The 23,575-nt window shown below is 41.0% G+C and overlaps 1 protein-coding gene across 1 annotated transcript in view; it reads left to right on the top strand.

Annotated features, from left to right (window-relative positions):
- The window catches only part of LOC116389737 (coiled-coil domain-containing protein 148), a 24,707-nt gene extending 1,132 nt beyond the window's left edge, over positions 1–23,575 (top strand). The window contains exons 2-15 of the mRNA XM_031858673.1: positions 639–725; positions 1,049–1,170; positions 3,243–3,346; positions 4,560–4,651; positions 4,763–4,914; positions 6,835–6,930; positions 7,093–7,274; positions 7,758–7,896; positions 10,711–10,917; positions 19,744–19,884; positions 20,820–20,938; positions 21,882–21,999; positions 22,124–22,258; positions 22,838–23,575. Coding sequence (XP_031714533.1) covers positions 671–725; positions 1,049–1,170; positions 3,243–3,346; positions 4,560–4,651; positions 4,763–4,914; positions 6,835–6,930; positions 7,093–7,274; positions 7,758–7,896; positions 10,711–10,917; positions 19,744–19,884; positions 20,820–20,938; positions 21,882–21,999; positions 22,124–22,258; positions 22,838–22,981 — 1,806 coding nt within the window. The 5' untranslated portion in view covers positions 639–670 and the 3' untranslated portion in view covers positions 22,982–23,575. The remainder of the gene's footprint in view (positions 1–638; positions 726–1,048; positions 1,171–3,242; positions 3,347–4,559; positions 4,652–4,762; positions 4,915–6,834; positions 6,931–7,092; positions 7,275–7,757; positions 7,897–10,710; positions 10,918–19,743; positions 19,885–20,819; positions 20,939–21,881; positions 22,000–22,123; positions 22,259–22,837) is intronic.

Below are 23,575 nucleotides of genomic sequence, written 5' to 3'. Positions count from 1 at the left end.
TGCATAAGTTTGTGTGCTGCAGTATTACTGTTGAACTATAACAATGCTGCAGCTATCTGCTATTGTCATGATTATTATGGATTTTTTTCTTCTTAGTTGAGTAAAATTTCTGTTGTTTTAAAGGGACTTGCTCAATTTGTCCAAACAACAGTGAGATATTCAAAGGTAGGGCTTTCACTTTGCTATCATAGAGGACCAGCTAATATATTGTAATATAATATATTCACATTTCAAAAGCTGTTTTGGGTATTTACATGTCCCTCTCAGGTATGGACAATCATCCTGAAGTAAGCTAAAGCAAAAGCAAATGTAAGGCTGCTTTTATATTCTGAATCCTTACATAGCTTGTAATTTTGTGTTAATATCTACAAAATAATAATATAGGTCTTCATTTAAGAAACGAGGCCTTTATGTCTGCTACTGACATGAACAAGAAATAGCAATTGTCATCAATTGATCCAGAACTCAGTTTTCGTTTTAGTCGTGGATTAAATCCTGGCCTGCATAATTCTCACTAACCCTTAGTGTTGCAGAAGAATATCTGATCACACCAGGTTCACCACCCCCCCCCCCAAACACTGAAACTTGTCCACTGATTATGTCATGCAACCTCAGTATTTTTGTCTTTTATTTTGCAGGCACTAATGCATCCAAATAGGGCTCTACAGTGATGAGTGGAAGGGATCTGCGTACGTTCGTTACAAACTACAGAGCAGAAGACGTGGGTAAGTCAGCAGCAACTAGGTCTGAAACATTACTGACTCGTGATACGGTTGCCCATTGATCTGTTGAACAGATTTGACCTTTAGTCCCCAAGTTGAATTGGTGTCAAGCCTTTGATGCTTTTGTTAGAGGCAGCCTTGCCTGTGTTTATTCACCTCCCTCGTTGAGTCACAGCTGAACTACTCAAAAAAACACTGTCTTTACTTCTATTCCTTTCTTTGCTGAAGTCAGCATAAATACTTTACTTCAGACGTTGAGAGTGACGGGGTTTTCGACGATTCAAATGATCCTAATACAGCCGTATCATTTGCTTCCATCCATGCAGAGCAACTGACACTGCGGATGAAATATGGTCTTGGCAGCTCAAAGTACAAACCGGCTGAATACAAAAGACTTCAAGCCATTGTTGATGCCAAACGCCTGGAGTCTGATCTAATTGGAATAAAGGTACATTTGAGTTGTTATCAATATTGTGCCTGTGCCTAAAACAGCAACGTTATTATAAAATCCATTCTTATTACATTTGATAACAAGGTGATTCAACAGCAAATGAAGAAGAACGACACAGGGATAGAAAATGTGTTTTTTTTTTCAGAGAGCAAACAGTCCTCATTATCCACCACAGGAAGAGCTTGAACTGACAAAAACCTGATTTTAATGTGAGGTGATAAAACAGCATGTCTTCAATAGTGGTAAACAGTGCAATTTGCTTCTGTTTGTCTACCTTTCTTTCCTCTCTTTTACACACCACATACTGTAAAGGGATTTCATTCCATATGAAAACAGGCATTGCATGAGCTTTGGAGTTTGTCTAACAACATGAAACAGAGCAACAATATCACTGCCATACGCAATAGCATTGCCAGATTCATGAATATTCATTTGGTTGCACGGGGTTTCTATAAACTTGTTTGAAGTTCATCGTCGTCTCACTCTGAGAAGAGCAAGAAGTTAATGCTAGGGGCGATGGAGATAAGGCTGTGAGACCTGCGGTGCTTTAATTGGTAAACTGTGGCAGAAGTCTTTCAGTATCATTATGGTTGCCGGTGGCTCCTTCCAACCCAGCGCTCTGCATAAGCTAGATAAGACCTGCTATGTTCACGTTGGGTTGCCCTGCTGAAAGGCTTTCTGAGCACCTCCCATTGGTGAATAAATGACCAGGAGTCACCTCAAGCAGGATCGTTTTTTGTTCAGGAAGGGACCGGCAACATTACTAAAAACCTTAAAAAGTTTGCCTATCGACAAGATTGTTTTTTCTGTGTCCATGACAGGTGCACTACTTTCTGCGACAATCCCACAATGCAATGTGCCGATTTCTGATAAGAGATATCTGAAAGGCACCATCATCTGACCTTAAATCTGCAAGATTACATTAAAAAAAAGAGGTGTAAAATGGTGTTGTGTGCATTACACTGTGGATTGGGGGTTTTATACAAATAAAAAGTAATGCCCATTAAAAGGGTGGACGTGTGGTTTAATAGTCAATATAAAATAGTTAAGGTTGGATGTTAATAGATTAGTTTTATTTGACTAAGTAAGACTAGAAATCCGCTGATGTAAGTTTAGCTTCAGGCACAGTTTTTGTTCTCCAGCTGAGCTTATTAGACAGCCAATGCAAATTAACATCATCTACAATACATGGGGAGGCATGGGATGACCTCAATTTGGCCTTTTTCTTTCAGAGCAGCACTAGTTTCAGACCGTAGATTCCCTTCACTGTAAAATGGACATCTCCCCGAGGGTAAACGCAACAAAAGCAGTAGCAACTGTAAATGCAGATAGACAGCCTGCAACACAAATCAACACCCTTACTCCTTTAGATTTCCTATTAATATGAAATTGATTGTACCCACAAATTAGTTAGTTGAAGTATTCTTTTGTACAATTTTCTGAGCCAGTGGACTGTGTATTAAAACACTGATGGAGGACAATAATTCGCTTCATGGAGACATTTCTGAAGGAGGGCCTTGTTCTTTCACGGTGAAAAAGGAAAACAAATGAGAGTAGATTAAGACCTCTGCCTCCCCCTCGTCTCCTAACGACATGCATGTCACGCATCTTTCTACTTGATTATTTTAATTTGCCGCTGTTTACTTTGCTTTCATGCTTTAACAGTGATACTGTTTCGGTTGAATTACCTACATTTATGAGGCTCTCAAAGACACAAAATGCTAACAAAGGCTGAGGCAAAATATCCCTTATGGGCAGAGAGGAAGGGAATTTATCCTTCACTATAGGATACAAAAATCACCTTTTCTATGTTTTACCGTCCTTGCAACATCATAATTAATTCCATTTATAGTTCTTACGCTTTTCCTGTGTTATAAACTGCTCCAGATAATTGATGCATTAAAGTACTCCAGACTCAGGTCTGTCCAGATGAAGTCAATTATTTGTAGGAGGAAATAAATGTCATGGCTAAAGTGCATTTAAAAGCAACACTCCGGCAATTTATTATTTTTTCACTCAGTGCTCATTCCAGGGTTTATTCCTGCTGTGCATTAAACCTTGTCCTATAGGTTCAGAAGACTCGTTGTGCAGCCAAGGCAACCAAGGAGAGCTCCATATTACGGCAGCACAGACAGGTGTGGAGCAGAGAGTGCCCCAGGCAGCAAAAGGCTGAGTAAGAGCCCCCTATTACTCCCTGTCATTATATGCTGCAGTTTTCTGGATCTGCTATTACACCATGCAGCCATTCCACTTAAGCTCCATTGAGCCCAGACAGGACTCTGCATGAAAAAAAATAGGGTGTAAAGAGGGGGGGGGGGGTTATAAAAGTAAGACCAAAGAGAAAAATGTATCAGTGAGAAAACAAGAAGAGGAACATTTAAGCTGATTTTCTTGCAGTGATGCCATTGAATTAAAGGGTGAGAAACAGAGAGAAGTGGATGGTTTGAGCTACTGTATGTGTGGGCAGCGGAGTGTACCGAATGGAAGGAAAACTCTCCCTCTGCGTGCTGAGGCAGAAGTGTGGGGCTGGGGCCCCAGCGGTGTCATGCCTTGTGAAGTGAGAAGGGCAGCGCTAGCTCTGGGGTGCAGCTTGTTTGGCTGCGTAATGACTGTGTCTGAGCCACCCAAGGTTAATGATGTACACAAGCGTGAGCCCCAGTAATGAGCCCAATCATAAAGATGTGTCACAGCTTGCAACTCTCAACATATCCAGTAAGAATATCATGGGATTCAAAAGCCACCTTGTCAAATGGTAAAACAGGCAGGTATATCTATATGGTTATACTCCCTTTATTCACAATCAACCCCATGACCAGTAAGGAAAGGGTAAACCGTCACTGTAGCATCCTCCGTCGGCTTGTTAGTGTGATGCTGCCCACATCATAATCACATTTTTGGAGAGATTCTTGTGTGTGATAGTCAGGATGAAAGATAGATCTGGTCCCCATGCCACCCCTATATCTCCAAAAACTAATCATAGCAGCAGTGGTGGAAAATAACAAAATAATGTATTTCAATGCTGAACTTAAGAACAATTTTGAGGGACACATACTTTATTTTATCTATTCAATTTAATGCTACTTCATACTTTTACTTCACTACATTTATTTCACAGTTTTAGTCAGGATGGATAATTGTGGATTTAGCTTCGTAGCAGTATTTCAAATTATCTCCACCTTTACCAGTGTACATGTCAATAATTAATTTAGCTATATATGTGCCCAGAATTATGAGGTTTTTTTTGTCTTTTCTCCCCAGCAAACATTTGAAACAAGTGACATTATCTTGCTGTCTTTGCAGGTTATATGTTGTATTATGTAAACTGTTGGCTAAATTAACTAATGCGGTTGTATTTAACACCGCTTTCTCTTTCTCTCATGGAACAGGGAGAAGGCTGAGAATGACATCCAGGATTTTCTAGAACAGATCCGGCCAAATGGTAGAACAGATACTGCCATCTTCTCTCTTCAAGATTATGGTAAACAACACTAATTTAGTTGATTGTATTAGCAGCTGTATCTTCATCAGTCTCTTTTGTTTACAAGTACTGTACTAATACGTGTCCTTGCATGTCTGTGTTCGGGTTCAGGGCAGCTTCTAGAGAGAGAGCAGGAGGCATTCAGGATAGCCACGGTGGAGCCTGTTCATCAGCTCAAGGATGACCTGCGCTTCAGACTGAGTGAACTTCAACATCAGCAGCTCACTGCCCATCGATCAAACTGGGAACAAGTAATACAACAGGTATCTGTGTTATATATGAAATAAAGACGTGTCTGGATGTCCACAGTGATTTTCACAAAAGAGCTTTAGTGTAAAAAAAAAAAACTAGCAGAAATGCAAGATTTCTAAATCTATCTCAGAAAAATAGAGTATTTTGCTGCACCTGGTTTGAAAAAATGCAGTGGTCCAGCCTTTGAGAGTACTTTGTCCGTGGCTGGTAGCGAACCATTTGGGAGCATTCTATCCCGTCAGTATACTCATAGCGATCAACGATGGATCTTAGCTGTGCTCACTCTCTGCAGGTACCGAACCACACAGTCGGTCTGGTACATCTAACAGAAATGTAAGCTGTCCTGCGTGTCCACACAATGATCTCAGTTTGCACACAGAGACGTGTTCATTGTCCACGAATCTCTTGTTTGTTAGTTATCCACAGTCCCTATAAGTCACCCAGGCTGCCTTTGACTCTCAGAAGCTTTTTGCAAGCTCTAGATATGAATGGTGAGAATAAGGAGTAAGCAGGGGTCTTTAAAGACAGACCAAACTTGGAATGAACCGTCTGCCAGACGTTTTGTCGCCTCTGTGCGGCTCACTCCTGCTTGTTTCTTTCCCATGACCCCCCTCTACTCTTGCTGGCCCAAAACCCCTAGCCAACTGATTGCATGGCCACAATAGGACAACCAACCCATCCACACACACACACACACAGCCACGGTGCCTCTGTCTTTTTTTTCCATGTCAATTTTTTCTATTTCTTATTTCACCAGGTTACTCAACTGTCTGACTCACAACAAATCAAAGAGAGATCCTTTTCAGGTGCAATATAATTACACTCCCATCCCCGAGTGTTAAATGAAAACCAGAGTCTGAAGAAAATGGGCACTATGTTAAGCGCTACTTTATGAAAGGGAATTCAAAAGGTACCATGAGAGTGAAATTTACCCCATGCCATTGGACTAAAGACTAAAGATTTTGAATTATTTTGACACCATACATTATAATGTTTTTTCACTTGTCCGTCCAGCCATCCACATCAGTTGTTGTGGAATTCTGAAATCAATTGCTATCTTTTTGCCATATTTAGTAATCAATTACGTTTACCTTTTATATTACTGATAAAATTGATATTCTTGTAATCAACAGAAGGGGTCCCCATCTTTATCATGCATGAATCCCATCCAGGCTCATAGCACCTGCGTGCATATTAAGTTCATGGCTCACTCCCCTCATTGTACAACAGAATGGTAGAGCTGGGCAAAGTGGTTGGAAAAAATAACATCTCAATATCTTTAAGCTTTGCACTGCACTATACTGCAAAGTGGTCCGGAACATGGAGCATATCTATGAATTCGATTTTTTTGTTTTTCCGGCTTCCTTTCACATCGGCAAGTTGTTATTATACTTGAATAAACAGAAATAGCTACTTCCATTATAATTGTAATGTCTATGTTCCCTTTATATAACGGAGAAACAGCCCTAATCATTTGATAAGCATCCTCTCAATTTCTAGCTGTTTTCCTCCTTGTGATATCTAGCATCTTGCAAAATAAGCAGTTACTGATAACTTGCTATTACTATATCATTCTCATGATAAACGTTTCTGTATCTAGACATCTGCCAGACCAGGCTGGACCTCAGTTCAATCAGTCCTGTTGATTTGAGCAGGCATGGCATAAGAGGGAAAGAGTGCTACAGTTGATAGCTGTGATCTCTTGAGTCCCAGTCTGCAGAAGGAGAGTTTTCTCGAAGCATTATTGATATAAAAGGATTTCCTGGTCAGGGCAAGAGGTGGAACAATTTAGACCATGTGACACTAAAGTGACAGTTCATACTTGCCAGTTTTATTCCCCTTCAAACTGTGCCACAGCCATGTTTGTTTGTTTCTAAGCTTGTATTTAGGGTACATTTTTTTAATGGTTTTTTTTATCCTTTGATCACCAGATACACTTTGTGAAGGACCAGCAAGATGACATAACTGCAAAACTTCAAGCAGAGTACCTGGCCCTGGAGGGGGAGATCATTGGCCTTGGTTTAGAAGTAAGTTTTTTTTCACTGCTGTTATCCTCCTTCTGACCAATTCCCATTCTGTATCATAGCTCACACTTGAGCTTAAGAAGAACTTGCTACTGTGTGTCACAAAAGCAAAAGTCTAAACATTTCATTATTATATCTCAAAGTTGGTCATATTGTCCTCCGCAGAAATATCTTACGAGTACTTCAGATGATCTGGTGAACATAGAAAACATTCCAGAGGAGGTTTTGAATTCAGACTGCCCTTACCCAGAGCTGAAGGACTCCCTGATCCAGGCCTTCCACTCCCTGTCAGAAAGGTACCAGAGCAGGCTGCACAATCTCCAAGATCAACTGCAAACAACTGACAGGTATAACTGAAGTTCAGCTTTGCTTATTTTAATAATTCTAAGTGCGTGCATATTGATTGAACAAGAAAATTGTAGTGATTTTTGCTGCTTTTAATCATTTTCAGCCATTGATTTGTATTTCCATATGGTTGCTCTATGTTGGCTCCTATAAGTAGTTTGCAATTTATCAATACATAATCCTTTGGAAGTTAAGTGAAGTGAAACAAAGGATGGTGAACATAGGATGCGTTCCAATAACCATACTACCATACTATTTTGTATGCCCCAATATATAATATGTCAAATGTAGTACGCCAAAAACACCAGGATGTCCGACTGCATCTGGTCGCGTTTCTTTTGCAGTATGCAAGCCCACAATCCTCTGAGCAGTGGAAGATACATGACATCGACTGAGCCGCCGAGAGTGCAGCCTCTAGTGTCATTGTACCGTATTATCTATTTTTCGATATGGTCATATGTTGTCTGGGTTGGAATCTGTTTCAGGTTCTGTGGCTGGTGTGCAGATGACCACCAACGCTTCCAGTTCACTTTGTCACAGTACACTCATGACATACCCAACCACAGGGCGCTCTACATGGACATGCTGCAAAGACTCTTCCCTGAGAAAACTAGACAAGAGCTGGTTAGTACTTTGGCAAAACGCACTGAGCACGTATAGTAAAATACTGATAGTTGTTGATATACTTTAGAATTTTTTTTGAATAAAAACAATTTTGACAATCAATTATTGGTATATTTCACGCAAAAGCTTGTTCAAGGCCCTCTTATGTTTTGGGAAGATTATTTGATGATGAAAATAATTGTTTGGGAAGTGTCGCTGGGGGAAATGCTCTTTTTTTTGGGGGTCCTGTTCACACTGACACACTTTCATTAACACCTTGAAGCTGCCGAACAAATTGATCTGATCTGCTGAGCATTTGGAGGTTATGTGTATTTATCCTGGGCACTGCCGCCCTTTTGGATATTTCTCCATAACATTAGTGCACATAAAAAACACACACACACATACTGTATATCAATGCACCTCCACTCGCACCCATCTAAAAATGTAACCCCCCCCCCCAGTCTGAACCACCCCCTGCAGTGTGACTCCCAGACTCCCTGATCAATGTGGCTCAGTAGATCGGATCTGAGCAGAGAGGCGCACAGATAAGCCTGGACACTGAGCCACTCAAAACGCGGCAGGATGTGCCGTGTTGCCCACTGTGGACCACTAGTTAATGCCACCACCTTGCATTGTCATGACAACCGCCAACCGCGCTCCCTCCCCCCCTCCTCACCCGCACCCAGAGACCTGTCCTCACATTAGTTCCAGCTGGGTGCTGCATTGACAGCTGAGATCATTCAGCCAGGCTGATACCAGTGTATTTTTTTTTACAGGCTTTTTTTCTGCATCTGAAGTGAACAACTGTGACATCGGTATCCAGTATGCTCAAAGGATGGTCCTCTGACTGCACCTGCACATTTTTATCTTTAAATAAAATGAAAAAAGAATCATGTCTGCAGTAGCAGTAGTCTGCTCTGGGCAGATATATCCTTCGTATTCGTTGAGATGAAAATTATTCCCATTGCTCTTGCAGACATATGGGTCGATTGGCAATCCTAAAGTTAGCACTGTAATGGCAAAATTTGTTTCCATGAAGTCAATGTCTTCGCTTTCAGCCGTTCTTATTTTGGTTTTTCAACCTCAGAGCGTTGAAGGCTTCTCCTGCTTGAGCCTTAATATTTTCCTCACCTGCCATTTAGTTCCATCCGCGTTCAATCATTTCAGAATGATAACATTATTTACCGTTGCTTCTGTCAGTCTGCTTTAAATTCTAATGCACGATACAGCAGCTCTGCTTTTAGCTAGATCGCAGGTGTGACATAAAATCACAGTTGACGCCTTTGTGCTGTGTAAAAATGTAAGAGCCTTGGTGATAAATCTGCTCCTGTATTCTTTTAAAAACATTTTTGTTTGTGGGGGTGAGGGGTAGGATTAAGAAGAATAGTTTGAGAGAGAACCTTCTTTTGTATATCCAAAGGAATATAGAGCAGAAACAAAAGGTTTAGAGAATTAGTGACATTTACTTACTTTTCTCTAACAAAATACTTTCTTATTGCAGTTTTTCTTACATGAAACTTACAGCTGCAATCCCAGTGTATATCACTATCTCAGTAAAGAGGCTCTTTATACAGTATGTAGAAGTATGTGGACATTTTCTGTGTTCTTTGTGCTGACCTAAAGTAGAACTAGTTTCTCAGTTTTACTATCAGATGGTGGTACTCCACCCAAAGTGGACATCTCCCTCTGCTGGATGGGGGTCTTTTTCTGGTTCTATTATGACATACTCCTTGATGTTCTCTAATATCAAGTAGGCCATTTCATAGCGATGTCCTCATAATGTTCCATGGCAAAAGTGGAAATAATTTATACCTCTTACCTTTTCTGACTGTGTCTGGGCAGCCACTCTTATTTTCCCCTTTGTGTGGCTCAGTCCTCGAGGAGACAGCACTCCGCAGAGGGAATGTGGATGCAGCAGCTAAACTAGATGTCGTGCCACTTTAAGTGTGCACTGCAGACACAGTGCGGTGGATGGTTCCACGTACATACTGGATCTAATGTGTTGGCTAAGGTGCATGCCTGCACATGTGCACATGCACATAGCCCTCTGAGGTAAATTTGTAATTTGTGATTTTGGACTACACAAAAATGAATTGAATTGAATATGTGCGAACACATACAGCGGGCATGAACACATACTGTGTTCTTGCCCACTCGCAACATCACAAGGAAGGCAAGGGTAGTGAAGGAGAGGACAAGGGTAGTAAATAACAAAGGGTGGATCTCAAGTTCTAAAGTTGTGCATTAATAAACAGGATTTGCTTGACTGCTTCTGGCACTTCTGTTCCGTTGGCAGTTCTGTCAGCTCACTCATTTTCAATAAAACCAGTCAGCCGTCTAATGCCTTCCCACCGTCAGTTAGCCGCTATTAGCCCGTAGATGAGTATCATTCCCTCTGTTCCAATGAAGCAGCCAAGTGATGCAGCCACTGTGACTGCTGACACAATGATGAATTGCTACAGGCAGCCCTCACACAGAAAGGAACTGTTTTCCTCCAGGACATTTCACAGCCAGGAGAGAGGGACCATTTTATACACCAGCAGAGCCAGAACTGACACAGAGTTTTCCCTGTGGTCCTGCTGCCATTATTATAGACAGTATATCACGTAGTGGTGTTGATTTCTGTTTGTGTGTCATCAATTGTGACCATCACTATGAATAATACAGCAGTGTTGCCCTTTGGGCGTCAGTCCCTCTTGCACACCGTGTTCCTCATATCCATTTTTGTGTTTTCGGTGATGTTTTTTGTTCAATGCTTATAAGAATAAATAACACACTTGACCCCATCCCATGTGCAAACACTGCCTTCTCCGTGCCATGCTCTTCTTCCAGGTGGAACATGAACGTGTGTGGGACTGGCTGCGCTTCACCCAGGCACAGCTGAGAGTGGTGACCCAGCAATGTCAGCGAGACCAGGAAGAGCTGCTGGCCAGAGCCCTGTTCACCCTGCAGGAGGCGAGACATGCCCACCAGGAGGAGCTGGAGCTCCACAGAGGCCACCAGCACCAGCAGGACATCTGCTCGCATCTCAGAGAGAAGGTTAGTCTTGTATACCTTTCCCACCAGGGGCTGTCAAACTTCAGGAACATTTCTATCTTCATGAGACGGCACTTTTTATGTTAGCATTTATGCTAAAGTTCTGTGCTTCCATCCCATATGTAATATGCGCAGGAAGTGGATGCATAACTTTGATAGTTTTCTTCTGCAGCTAATCCAATATGAGCTCTCTGTGATCTACTTCTTATTTTTTAAGGCACACTCACTCTCATTGACTGCTGGAGTGGACCCGTATATATTTAACAACCTTTTCCATGTGTGGATGTGGTAGTTGTGAGGAGCCAGACAGGCAATAGTGTCTGACTGCCTTCTTGTGTACAGTATATCTGCTGATGAGGCTGCATATTACTCCAGGCTGCCTGACAGCATCTCTCACTTTAGCTGCCACTTGGGATGGGCTGTGAATGCAAACAAGCTAATAAGGATGGTCTTGCAAACATGATGTTGCTGTCTCTGAGGGGTGCTGGTTCACATTCACACAACAAACGGGTTACTCATGTGAACAAATCCATGTGTTGTTGATGCAGTGCTGTGCAAATTGAATTTGCTTTGCCTGCCAGTTTGAAGAAAAAAAATAGTGCTGATGTCCTATGGCTGATTAGATAAGAAGAGTCTGATGTACTGAGAGGGTTTGTGTGGGCCGTCACCACTGAGCCTAGTTTTGTCAAATAACACGACGTATCACCAAAGCGGGAGGCAGAACGCTGGTTTAGTTTTTTGCACTGTTTACAGGAACAAGGTCCTAGGTTTGCTTCCTTCCAATCTGTTTGCTTGCGCTCACCCCCTTTGCTTTATTTATCAATCTCTCTTTTTTCAGTGTTTTGTAACCTCAAATGCCCCCAAACGTCTCTTGTGGACATGCCAGCCAAAGTTACAGTTTAAAAACAATATACATATTTACATCATGGGAGGTAAAACCAGTTATGTTGTGAACTAACAATCCAACAAGCCTACTGTAGGGATATTTTATGTGTTGGGACAATAGGAACACAACATGACAATCTCTCTATTAGTCATAGGGGGCACCCCCCTCCCTGTACCACTTGCCTTGTGCAATAGTGGTTTTTCCCATCTGTCACAATTACATCTTTTCCCCATTTCGATTTTCCCCTCGTCTTTTATTTTAGGGTTATCATTTAATTTTATAGTTCGGCTGCAAAATTGTGGCATAAAAACTGTCTCTTCATTTCACACGCTGCGTGTAAATGTGCAACTTGTGCAACAAACACTTAAGATAAAGCCAACAGCACTCTGATTAATTGCAGCGCACCTGATCCCTAACACCAAAATCTCTCTCGCTAAACCTAAAACAAAGGTTGGGCTGGAAGGACCATTTCAAAAGAGGCTGCCAATTGATGTTTTGTGTCATGTATATATTTCCTGCCTCATCTTCCAGCAGAAAGATGCTGAAGTATTTGCAATCACTGGCATTACTCTACTTAACTTAGGGGCGACTGTGGCCCAGTGATACAGTGGGTCATCCTTCAATCAGAGGATTGGTGGTTCGATCCCCGATCCCAAGACCGCTAGTCCACGTCGATGTGTCCTTGGACAAGACACTTAACCCCAAATTTCACGGAATTCAAATACTCCTACAGTTTCTATCAAGCAGCAGCTTGCAGATTCTTTCACTTTGACTAGTATAATGCATTATGTTGGACAGATAGTTTTTCTCCTAACTTGCTTATATTATGTGGCTGATGATTACATTTAAATGGACTGTGTTCACTTTATCCTTCACTGTGCTCTGCCATTTTCTACTGGTGTAAGTATAGCAATGCAAATTCAAGGACACTTCACATTCAGTTCTACCTTAAATACAGCTGCAACAACCGTGGCCTAATAAAGTTGTGGGGAGAAAAGACATCACAGGTTTCTAAAAGGAAGTAATGTGTTATTTAAGACAGTGACATGTCCATGCAAGCTAATTTTTTCTGTATTTTTGAAAACAACAGGGTCCTTTGACTTTCAGTTTGGGTAAATCTGAAGCAGAACACAAACTAAATGCCTCTGACTATTGCAAACACATTTCTGAGTTTTGTTTTCATGGCTCTGTGAGGCAATAAGAAAAATAAAATCACCCAGACATTTTCATTCCCATGATTTTTTCCACCTCCATGTTTTTTGTTTATGCAGTGCATGTTCACGTATTTGAGTTTGTGTGGAGGCTCAGATGGATGCCTGTTTGCATCCAATCTATTTTTTTCCACTGCCTTTATCATCCCAGCACAGCGGTGAGACAAGATATAGTATATTGTTGAAGAAAATCATCATTTAACTTAGGATTGAAGTGAACACATTTTGGCTTCACAAGTAAACAGCTTATATAACACATTCTGGCTCATAGAAACATTCTTAGGAAATGATCAGTGCGCGCCAGACAAATTGTAATAAATCTCTCCAGTCTTACCAAAACATTTCCCGTAAAAGAGTCATGTGTTCTGCCAAAGGTTACCTTGAGCCAAACAAAGTCATGAGAACATAATGAAGAGGCCAGATGTGCTTTGTTTTTGGTTCAACGGACTGGTTTGATTAGTGGAAAGTAACTTAAGGGGGGTGAATCTTGACTATAAAAGTGATCTGTGAAAAGTAATACATTTGGATTTGTTTCGATATGCTGAACTGGTTGATGTTGGCTTGATCTTATTAAAACACTTCCCGCTGGTTGCAGACTTCAGTTCGCCGTCTCTTCTCGTCCTTTTGCCACAACAATATTCTCCTCCTGTAGCAGCTGCTTCTTTAACGTTTTCTTTTCTGCAGCTGCTCCCTCTGACCTAAACAACTCCACCGACTCTACTGTGAGTCATTACCCCTCTTGAGATCAACTCCCTTTCTACAATCTAAATTTGATCCCTATTTTACTGTGTGTGCTTTATAGTGTGCTATGATTTTGTAGAAATTGATTTACATTTACTGAATATTTGGGTGAAATTGATTCATATTTATTAATTATTTGGGTAAAATTGAGTTGGATTCACTAAATAAAATAAATTATATCAACTCACATTTTAGCACATTGTTACTTAATTCAACACATTCCCACTGCTATTCTAACTTTAAATCTATTCAATAATATTGATTGTCACTTTGTTGCCATCATTTTTCGATGTCTAATTCACTCAATATATGCCATCTTGGTGCCACAGTAAACTTAACTTGGGCTAACAGGTCACCATGCATATACAGGTAAACATTTTGCAAATTTGTTTAAACATGCTTATCGAACACTTTTCATGTGCAAAATAAAAAAATTAAAAAAACAAAAAACAGAAAAGGGCTATAAGAAAAATAAAACCGAAACAATTGCAATTCCATGTCTAATATTATGACAGTTTTTTCCAGATTAAATATTTTATTTATTACATGCACAGATTAAAATTCTAAGGGCCAATGTGTTTTACAAATGACTTATTTCTTCATTACTTGCTAAAATGGGACTATAAGCAGAGCTGAACAAGTTCAAAGTAATGGTAGACGGACTTGTACTTGTATTGCACCTGTAGTCTGCCGACCACTCGGAGCACACTACACGTCATTCACCCATCCACACCCAATCATACACTGATGTCAGGGGCTACCAAGGTCTCACCTGCCAATCAGGACAAACTAACCATGCCCACCCAGTCAAACACCATAGGCACATTCTTCGGGAGCGATTTGGGGTCTTGCCCAAATCCACATCAACATGGACTGGAGGAGCCAAGGTCCAAAAGGCCAATCTTCTGAGCCACAGCTGAATAAACATTTGAAATAGTTAGCTATTAGTAAATAATGAGTATAGGTGACATGGCTAAAGTGTTGGACGGCCAGTTTATTTAGTTAAATAAAACTTAAAAGTAACGGATATGCATTTGAGATCGTCGGATAACATTGTTGGATGAAAATGGAAAACAGTCGAAATAGTCAGCTGAAAGCAATGGACAAACAGTAAAAATAGCTTAATATAAAGTATTGATGTATTTGCCAGCTGCAACAGCAACGCTGGTTTTATTTCCCCCGTGTGAGTCTGTGTGTATCATCATGGCACAATGTGGTCCTGGAGACACCTCCTGTAGCAGGACCAAGCAGTTTTGAGTACCGGCAGGTGTCACTGCGATAGACGTTGTCACGATACTTTACGAGTGTGAAGTAGAGGCTAAAATGTAGGCAGAGTTCAAAGGTCTAAGCAAGGGTACCAGGAGTATGCGGGTAGGAAGTGGGCAAGGGGCTGTTGTCTAACTGCTTTAAGAAACAGAGTAGAAAAAGGACTGCTGTGATGGTACCTGTCAGCTAAAGTAGTAAATTGTTTCCTTGTTATATTTTCTAGCTGTGATTATGCAAATAAACACTCTCCACATCTCATCTTCTCTGTGCCTCCACGGGTTCAGATGAGAGTGTATATTGGACGGTTTTTGGTCAGTGCTGGTCTGGTTCTTCTGACCTCGCGATTGGGAGCAAGGCGTGTCCTGCCAGCTCTCTGCTGAGGAACATGCAGTGGGAGGAAATCCAGGGTAATTGATTTCTGAGTGAGCTTGTAGCCTTCTATTTTGGAAAGGGCAAGGCTGTCACACAGACAACCGCTTCTTCCTGAGAACCAAAGATTGGCCATGCAAAGATGGCTGGCTAGATTCATGTGTCATGGACACAGACGACATTATTGATCAAAAAGCAGTTGCTCACCAGCTCCAGATGTGATATACGTGTTGTGGAAAGTACAATAAAATACATTCAAATAAGATAACTAGCAACACTGCATGCATTGGATTTTTGCATTGACTCTTTTTCTCGAATCATCAGCTGTTGGTTCTGCAGTGTTCTGGCTGCTGTAATTAGCTGGCATTGTTCTTGGTGTTACTGTTCATTCAAGCCTTATGCTGTCCTTGCTTTCTTTTTGCCTCCTACTTACATCTTACCAACAGGCATCTTTGAGGAGCAATTGTGTTTTTCACATTAGTAAATAGAGCTTGAGGGATGACAGATTGTTGCAACATGCTCAGGGGGGGAAACGATGAGCAGCAGCAGCAGGAAAAGCAACACAACAATTGAAAGAAGAAAAGGTTTTCATCTTTTTTTGCATAATCAAATTTTTTTTCATTTCCTGCTCTTCAAAGTACTTTACAATATAAAAAGCTCCGTTACAGATTAACATATACTGCCATTCACAAGTTGGGAATCACCTGTTATATCGATGTTTTTCTTCTTTCCTTCAAAAATTGCTATTTGAGCATAGATAATAAACAGTATGAGTTAGATACCAAGTATTTTATTTACATTTCAGATCATTTTAGCCCCAAAAGATGAATTATTAAATGCTGCCGTGTAGTCGATGTCCTACAGTGTTGCATGACAGGGGAGAATACTGTTTTTACCCCCCGAATACCCTTCGATTTTGAATTTGTCTTCCAGTCCAGAAAAGCGTAAGTGACACTTGATCATTATTGAACCACAGCGGTGCAATTGGGCTTTAAATATTTTGGAAACCTGTGTTTCTTTGGGCCCTCTGCACTCTACCCAGTGGTTAGATTAGTGTGAACTGTCAGTCCATAATATGTTTAGTACACCGGGTTAATTTCAGCTTGTTTTAGGCATTACTGTGCACTCAAACACAATACCAGTGACTTTTCTTCTGTTCATATTCAAATGTGGCTCAGAGGTATTTTGTCTTTTACTGCCATTTCAATTATCAGTCTGGTTGAACCATTGTACAGTGTTTTGTTCCCCATGTACAAAACATTACTTTTTTCCTACAATATAACATCTATTTGTAAAGAGGCCTTTCTACTGAGTACAGTCCTCCCACATCTGACTGTAACAAATCAAGCGTTTGTAGCAGGAGATTCCAAACTTTTTGAACGTCAGTGAACCTGGATGATCTGTGTGTCCTTCCTGCAGTAATCTATGTGTTTTGTAGGCACTGTGGGTTAGCAGATCCCCAGCTGTCACTGAGTGTTGGTGACTAACAAGCACAACTCTTCATTCTCTGGTGGTGGAAGGGACAAGGTAGAGTCTCAGTGATTGACACCATGCGTGGGCCACATAGTGTTTCAGCTGACAACTTGGAGGAGTTAATTGCTCAAATGTGTATAATTTTTTCTCTGCAAAATCATGTACCTGTTATGGACCTCAGGAACATTCTTATTGTGCCAGCTGTGGAAATACAAAGATAATTGCATAGTCTCATTTTTCTCATGTCTTAATGGACGCTAGTTCTTGTCCCTTTAAAGATTCGGTATAATATATCTCATGCGTCAGTGTCACTCTGTAGAGTGGTGCCACATATGAAGCAGTGGTGCTGTTTATATATATATATATATATATATATATATATATACACACCACACATTGTCTTCAGTTTGCTGCTTTAATTCACAGCATTGATATTGGTGCAAGATCAGTATGAGTTCATATCCAATCTGTTTCCCTCATCTGTTATCTATTTAAAGTTTGTCATTAAATGACCTGCAATGGTGAGTTACAATAAAGGCTGCTGCTACTCCCCCTGACAGAAGACATCACGATAACTGTACAGTTATATTAAGAAAGGCTTTGAGCAGGCTGCCATGTGCAGATAAAAAGGCTGTCATTCTTTTGTTATTCTGACATCTCTGGAGTCGTTTTTTTGTGCTGCCATGAAAAAGGATGGCGTCCCGTTTCCCTTTGAATTCACAGAAAATGAGATTCCGGTGACAAATTACAGTAGACTGAACATAATGACCATTTTATTCTCTTTGTGCCGCCTAAAATGCCTTTTCATCTGCCTAAACAAGAAAGGCAGACAAAATGCATTCAACCAATGTGCTTTCTTCTGTGTCTGTGGGTCTATGGCTATAAAGATACATTTCAGATTGTTCTGTGACCTTGAGTGACCAGTGCAATTGAACTTTAGATTCTTGCTTTATGACAAAGATAGTGCTATCTGTTATGTGCACAAATCTTTGTTTTTTTTAGTCTGTATGTCTCAAATAAAAATGCTTTCCAGACCCACCAGGTTGTTTACACACCTCGTCTCTCAATGTTCCAAACATCAAACAGCTATCTCTTATCGGGGCCAGGCTGGAGTTTGATGGATGGTTTAATTATGGACGCTAGTTTTTCTGGTTTCTTCTTTTTTTTTTAAAATCTAAAAGCAAAGGTTCTTTAATTTCATTTTCAGAGGGAGAGAAGGAGAGAAAGTCGAGGAATGACATGCAACAAAGGCCTCCAGGTGGCCTCGAATCAGGGCTGTTACTGCAGGTGTTCAGCTTCTGCGTTAGAGCCCCAGCCCAACAGGACGCCTCAAATTATGGATAGTTTAAACCCTTTTTATGCATGATATGGAAAACATCACAGAGCTGTGCAGTATTTGCTATACATAAGGTCGACACTCGTGGACCATAATGTCAACATTGCTTGTTATGGCTTGTGTTATACACCCAAACATGGTGTTGCAAGTTAAGATACCCACAATGTGCACTAAAGAACTATAATAGGCATTACATTTACTTGAAACCTGAATGTGCTATTTAGGTTTTGTAAAGGAGTGGTGTTTTGCTCGGGGCACCAATAGTAGTTATTGGAGTCATTACTGTGACCTTTCGCATTCACAAGATTGTATTACACAAGGCAGTATTGGAATCAACGCTAACACCAAAAGGTGAACATTACATATCAACACACAGTACAAAGGACAAAAGCAGTGGACGGTGCACGACTACTGGAAAACAGTTATGGTATGTGGTACTCAGTCACTGCTCTCTGGATTGCATATTGAACCCAGTTCCAGGAAATGATAGATGATAAATGTCTGCATGAGGGAACATTTTGATTTCTAATGAAGAAACTTGTTGCCGCCCCAGCTTCAACACTTCTCAGATGGAGGTGGATTAGAGGCTGGATTGTTTTAAAGTCCCCTCTCTCAAACACACAGCTGCTGCTTTTTCTCAGGTGGACATGAAGTGTGATTGACTTGATGATACCACTTGTGCTAATGTGTGTGAGACCTTGTTAATTTGCAGTTCATTCCTTCGGGGATTCCTAAGCTCTCCACTGATAGATCTGTGAATCTGTCTGCCCGATCGGAATGCAACACTCTAATACCCAGCATGCCGCAGAGAGGCTACTGCATAACGAACCTGTCACTCACCCCCCCCCCAGCAAATGTTGGACTGAATGTGTGAACGTGTGATAAATTTAGACCGTCTGTTTCCAGATGTCTAGCTGGGTGAGTGAAGATTGCTTTCTCTGCAAGCATTGAAGCATGTGAACACAATTTTAGAAGACAAATATTTGTCAACTTTCCTGTCAAGACAAATATATCTCCATGTTTGGTGATTACTGGAAGTTTGTACACACTCGTAGTTTCATAAAAGCCTTTCAAACTGGATAATGACAAAAATCCATAGTCATAAAGTTGCATTCCTTTGGTTATTAAAATCTGATATTTCAGATATCTATTGTTGCCCAATAGTTTTAAACTAAAAGTTACTGGTAAGAATCTTTAAAGTTTAAAGGTTGGATGGGCATAGGTGACAGTTTTGTTTGACTTTTTTGAACTATGATACCTTTCCTGAATTGCCGCATGAGGACAGAATAAGCATTATAACTAGAATATGTTCTATTTGCTATAGAGCTCAAACGCAAGGGTTTTCTTTATTATTCAGTGTTTTGACGTGTCCTGAGGTGATCTAACACAAAGTGTGAAAGGAAGCTTTGACACCTCCTCCTAAGTCCTTGGCACCGTGGCAGTGGGGCTCAGCTGTGAGTGATTCTTTCAAGACGGCTGTTAACGGACTATAACCTGCTTTTTTTTTTTTGTTTCTCCCTGGTGCGTGTTTGCATGTGTCGACGTAGCTGCAGCAGTGGCGGGCCCAGCAGGAGGAGGTGGCAAAGCTAGAGGCAGCTATAGCTTCTAGACAACAAGAGGACGAAGAGGCGAGGCTAAAGAGGGAGCAGGAGAAGGAGGCTGCTGTCAGATCACAGCACAAAGAGAAAGTAAACATCATAACACCCATCACACTGAATGTATCGGTTGTTTTCCTGCAGCATTTTTGCTCCATATCAAAATGTGTGCATTTGAGTGTGTACATCACATTTTACTGTCCTTTTTTATGATTTCACAATATTTGTAAAAACATGTATTATGATCAAACCACGTACAATTTAAAAAGTGGTGAAAAAGCAATCTTCATAGGTATTTTACAGTAAATATTCTTTGTAGATACTATAGCAGGTGGTATTTTGTATCCTGTGCCCACACCATTCATATGTTGTGTGCACAACCTATTACCTAGTTTTATCTTAAGGAAAAAATAACAAGATATTTCCCTATAATTTCACTTGTAGACACTTTTAAATAACTTGTTTGCATCTTTTGGGACAATTGGAGCTCTCTATAGATAAAAAACATATTACCATACTATATCATAAGGTTTTCAATTAATGCTTGCCATTCGATAAAATTAGACTAGCTTTAAGTTGCCTCCCAGTTGTTGCTACATTGAAGTTTTTTTATTTACGGGCACCCATGGAGATCAAATTAAAAGCATACATTGTTACAATTATCTGGGCGTTTTGATCATTTAATTTGGTTGTTGTCCTCACAGGTACAACTGCTCCACAATCTGTGTGTGTGACTGTTTAATTATTTCGCTCCTCAGGGGTCTGCTTGGAGAACGTGGGCAACCTGAGACACTCTGATTAATGAGAGCATTTAGGCTGCATTGGATTCCATATCATTTAGCACAATAGTCTGCCGGGCATTGAAATATCATCTCATTCTTTCTATTTAAACTTATCTGATTCCTGCTCTGTCACAATCAATAGGACATGATGATCTTAAAGAGTTCTGTAGGAGTCAAATTCTATTCTGGTGGCTGTTGTTAACTTTTTCTTGTTTTTCTTTGTAAATTGTTGTTTTTTCCCCCAAGGTCAGGCAGTTTCATTTACAGCAGCAGACGAGGAGGGAGATGCTGGAGGCGAGGGATCAAGAGAGACTCGCTAATCTGAGGAGCGTCATGGAAGAACAGGCAAGGCGAGATAAAGAAAGGTGAGTGTTGCACGATGGGACCTTGAGTTTTCAAAGAGATGCTAAAAGAGTTGCTAATATATAAGCCTATATAGAATACATTATTATTATCAAATATACTACTACTTCATCTACACTTCCAATATCAAGCTAACTTTACTCTTCTTTATGTAACAGCTATGTAGTGAAGGACCGGGCGTTTTTGAAGGTTAAAGTCAGTAGAGTAGAGTCACCCAACTTTATGGATGTGCATTGCAAAATTGCTGGACTATGCCTTTAACTGAAAGAGAGACTAGGAGACTGATAAACAGCACCTCGTGTCAACATAACTCCTGGATTGAATGTCACAGACGGGGTGGCTTTGGCTCAATGGGTAGAGCGGGTCATCCTCTGACCACAAGGATGGCAGTTCCTACTCCAAGTTGCTTCTGGGGGCTTTACAGCAGCCCACTGCTCCTCAAATGCTTAGGATGGGTTAAATGCAGAGATTAAATTGCATGTATGTAGCTGTATGAATCTGATGATTGTAATACATTTTAAGACTGTGGGTGGATTTGACCTTTAACTCCTTAATAAGCTGCGCCTGCCGTCGTTACACTTGAAACTTTTGCCCAGAGGGAGCAGTGCCAAAACTGCATTATATAGTTTAAAACACCCTGTTTGGTGCAATTTGCTTAGCATTTCTCTGCAGACACTCACAGAGTCTGGCATTAAAACCAGATAATGATGCTGACTTTGGCTGTGAGAATGAACTTGGCAGGAATGAGAACAGCAATCATGGTGGGGCTGAGGAACAGATTAAAAAAAAAAGACGATGGGAGAGGAGCTGCACTCTGGCAGCTCCATAAAACCCTCCACCGCCCGGAGGCCTGCTGTGTCAGGAGCGATAGGTAGGTCATGGCAGTGGCAGAGGAGGAGAGGGGCTGTTCGGGTCTGATGTCCACACCCTCTGTGCTCCCTTCAGGGTCCTGTTTCGGGGCGATATGTTGCAGCGGCGAAGGGAGGAGAGAGAGGCACGGGAGCTTGAGCGGCTGAGAGAAGAAGAAGAGAAACAGAATCATCTGGAAGTTCTCAGAAACCAGGTGGGTCTTTATATACGTTTGTTAACCCTTTTAATCACTCTTGAGAGATCACTGCCACCCTATGGCAGTAAATAAAAATAAAATTATCTCTATGTTAAATGCTTTTTTCCCCTCTTTATCTCAGGTTAGGGTGGTGGCAGAGGCAGACCCAGAGAGGATGATGGCAGATACAGAGGCTTGGAGGGGTCGACTCTTGAATGTAGAGGAGTTTCAGCTCCAAAGGCCTCTCTATAGCATCAACACGTACACAGACACACAGGTAATGCATGATAGCATCTACCCTCCTGAAACCTTTAGTTTCTGTTTGAATTATTACAAAAGCTCTACAGCTATATGGTCCTTTGCCCCTAGCTCCCACACAGTATGACTCTTTCCCCAGTTTCCTTGAATATTCCACCGTTTACAGAATGTTTAGTTTCATCTGAGGTGAAACTGACCCATGCAGGGCAGGACAATTGTGTAAGCTGGTTGGCTGGTCAATCAATGTTTTACCTCATGTCAAAAAACTTGTATACACAGCCTTGATCTCAATGTGTGTGTGTGTGTGTGTGTGTGTGTGTGTGTGTGTGTGTGTGTGTGCGCGCGCGCGTGTGTGGTTTAGTCACCATGGTTCGAGTTTGCTTATTGTGTAACACAAGCAGTGACTAATGATTGTCACTCATTCAAATCTTCTCCTCTAATACCAAACTGTGAAGGATTAGTGATTAATCTTGTTGTAGGTATTAAATGCATAGTAAACCATAAAAACAAACAATGGTATCGCAGCGGGGTGATTTAGTGTGAAACCGCCGGATACGTATTATTTATTGTGGATTTCCTTTTTACTTCTGTTTTCCAGATTGTGTCTGATCCAAGAGTGCGGGTTGAGCAGGCTCTACGGGAGGCTGGTCTGCACCACAGCCAGTATGCCAAAGACCTCCTCTCTGTTATCAAGCCCCCTAAACCACCGAGACGAGATACCAAATCCATACTCAAATTCTGACCGGGGGCTTGTTTGGGGTCACGTTATTAAGTCCAACCCTTGTTCTGCTTTTATCAAATGTAAATGTATGCTTTTTAATAAGCTGCACGTGTAAGAATCATATTTACAGTTGGACAGATCACACAGTTTAGTGTGACCAAGTGACACAGAGCAATTACCGTTATTGACTTTTATTGAAAGTTTTATACTCTTCAACACCTCATGAGTAATACAGTATCATACAGTAGCACTGAGTGACAATAAACATGCAGCTCTAACAGATGATGATGACATCTCTGCACATTTATCAATATTTATTGACCGTTTGTTACTTTCAGGAATTGTGCATTTGCATAAACAAGCTTGTGTGGCACAAACAACTCAATGACATTGATTATGTGTGTGTGCTGCGAACAACACCCTAACTTTCTGTGTGTGTGTGTGTGTGCTGGACACACCTGACTTCCCTCGTGGATGCTCTCACTTCCTCAATGTTCGAGCGCGTTTCAGGTTACACCCGTTTATGTGTTCAGACAACAACCCAACATCTGTTATGATCTCAGCCTTTAAGGACCCCACCCTGCTTACATCAGCTCTTTCCACACACACACAGAC

Source organism: Anarrhichthys ocellatus, unplaced genomic scaffold (assembly GCF_004355925.1).
Source record: "Anarrhichthys ocellatus isolate YVR2014 unplaced genomic scaffold, GSC_Weel_1.0 scaffold20, whole genome shotgun sequence".
In the NCBI taxonomy this organism is placed as follows: Eukaryota; Metazoa; Chordata; class Actinopteri; order Perciformes; family Anarhichadidae; genus Anarrhichthys; species Anarrhichthys ocellatus.
Note: the sequence above shows the minus strand (reverse complement) of the source record. Positions and strands in the feature narration are given on the sequence as shown.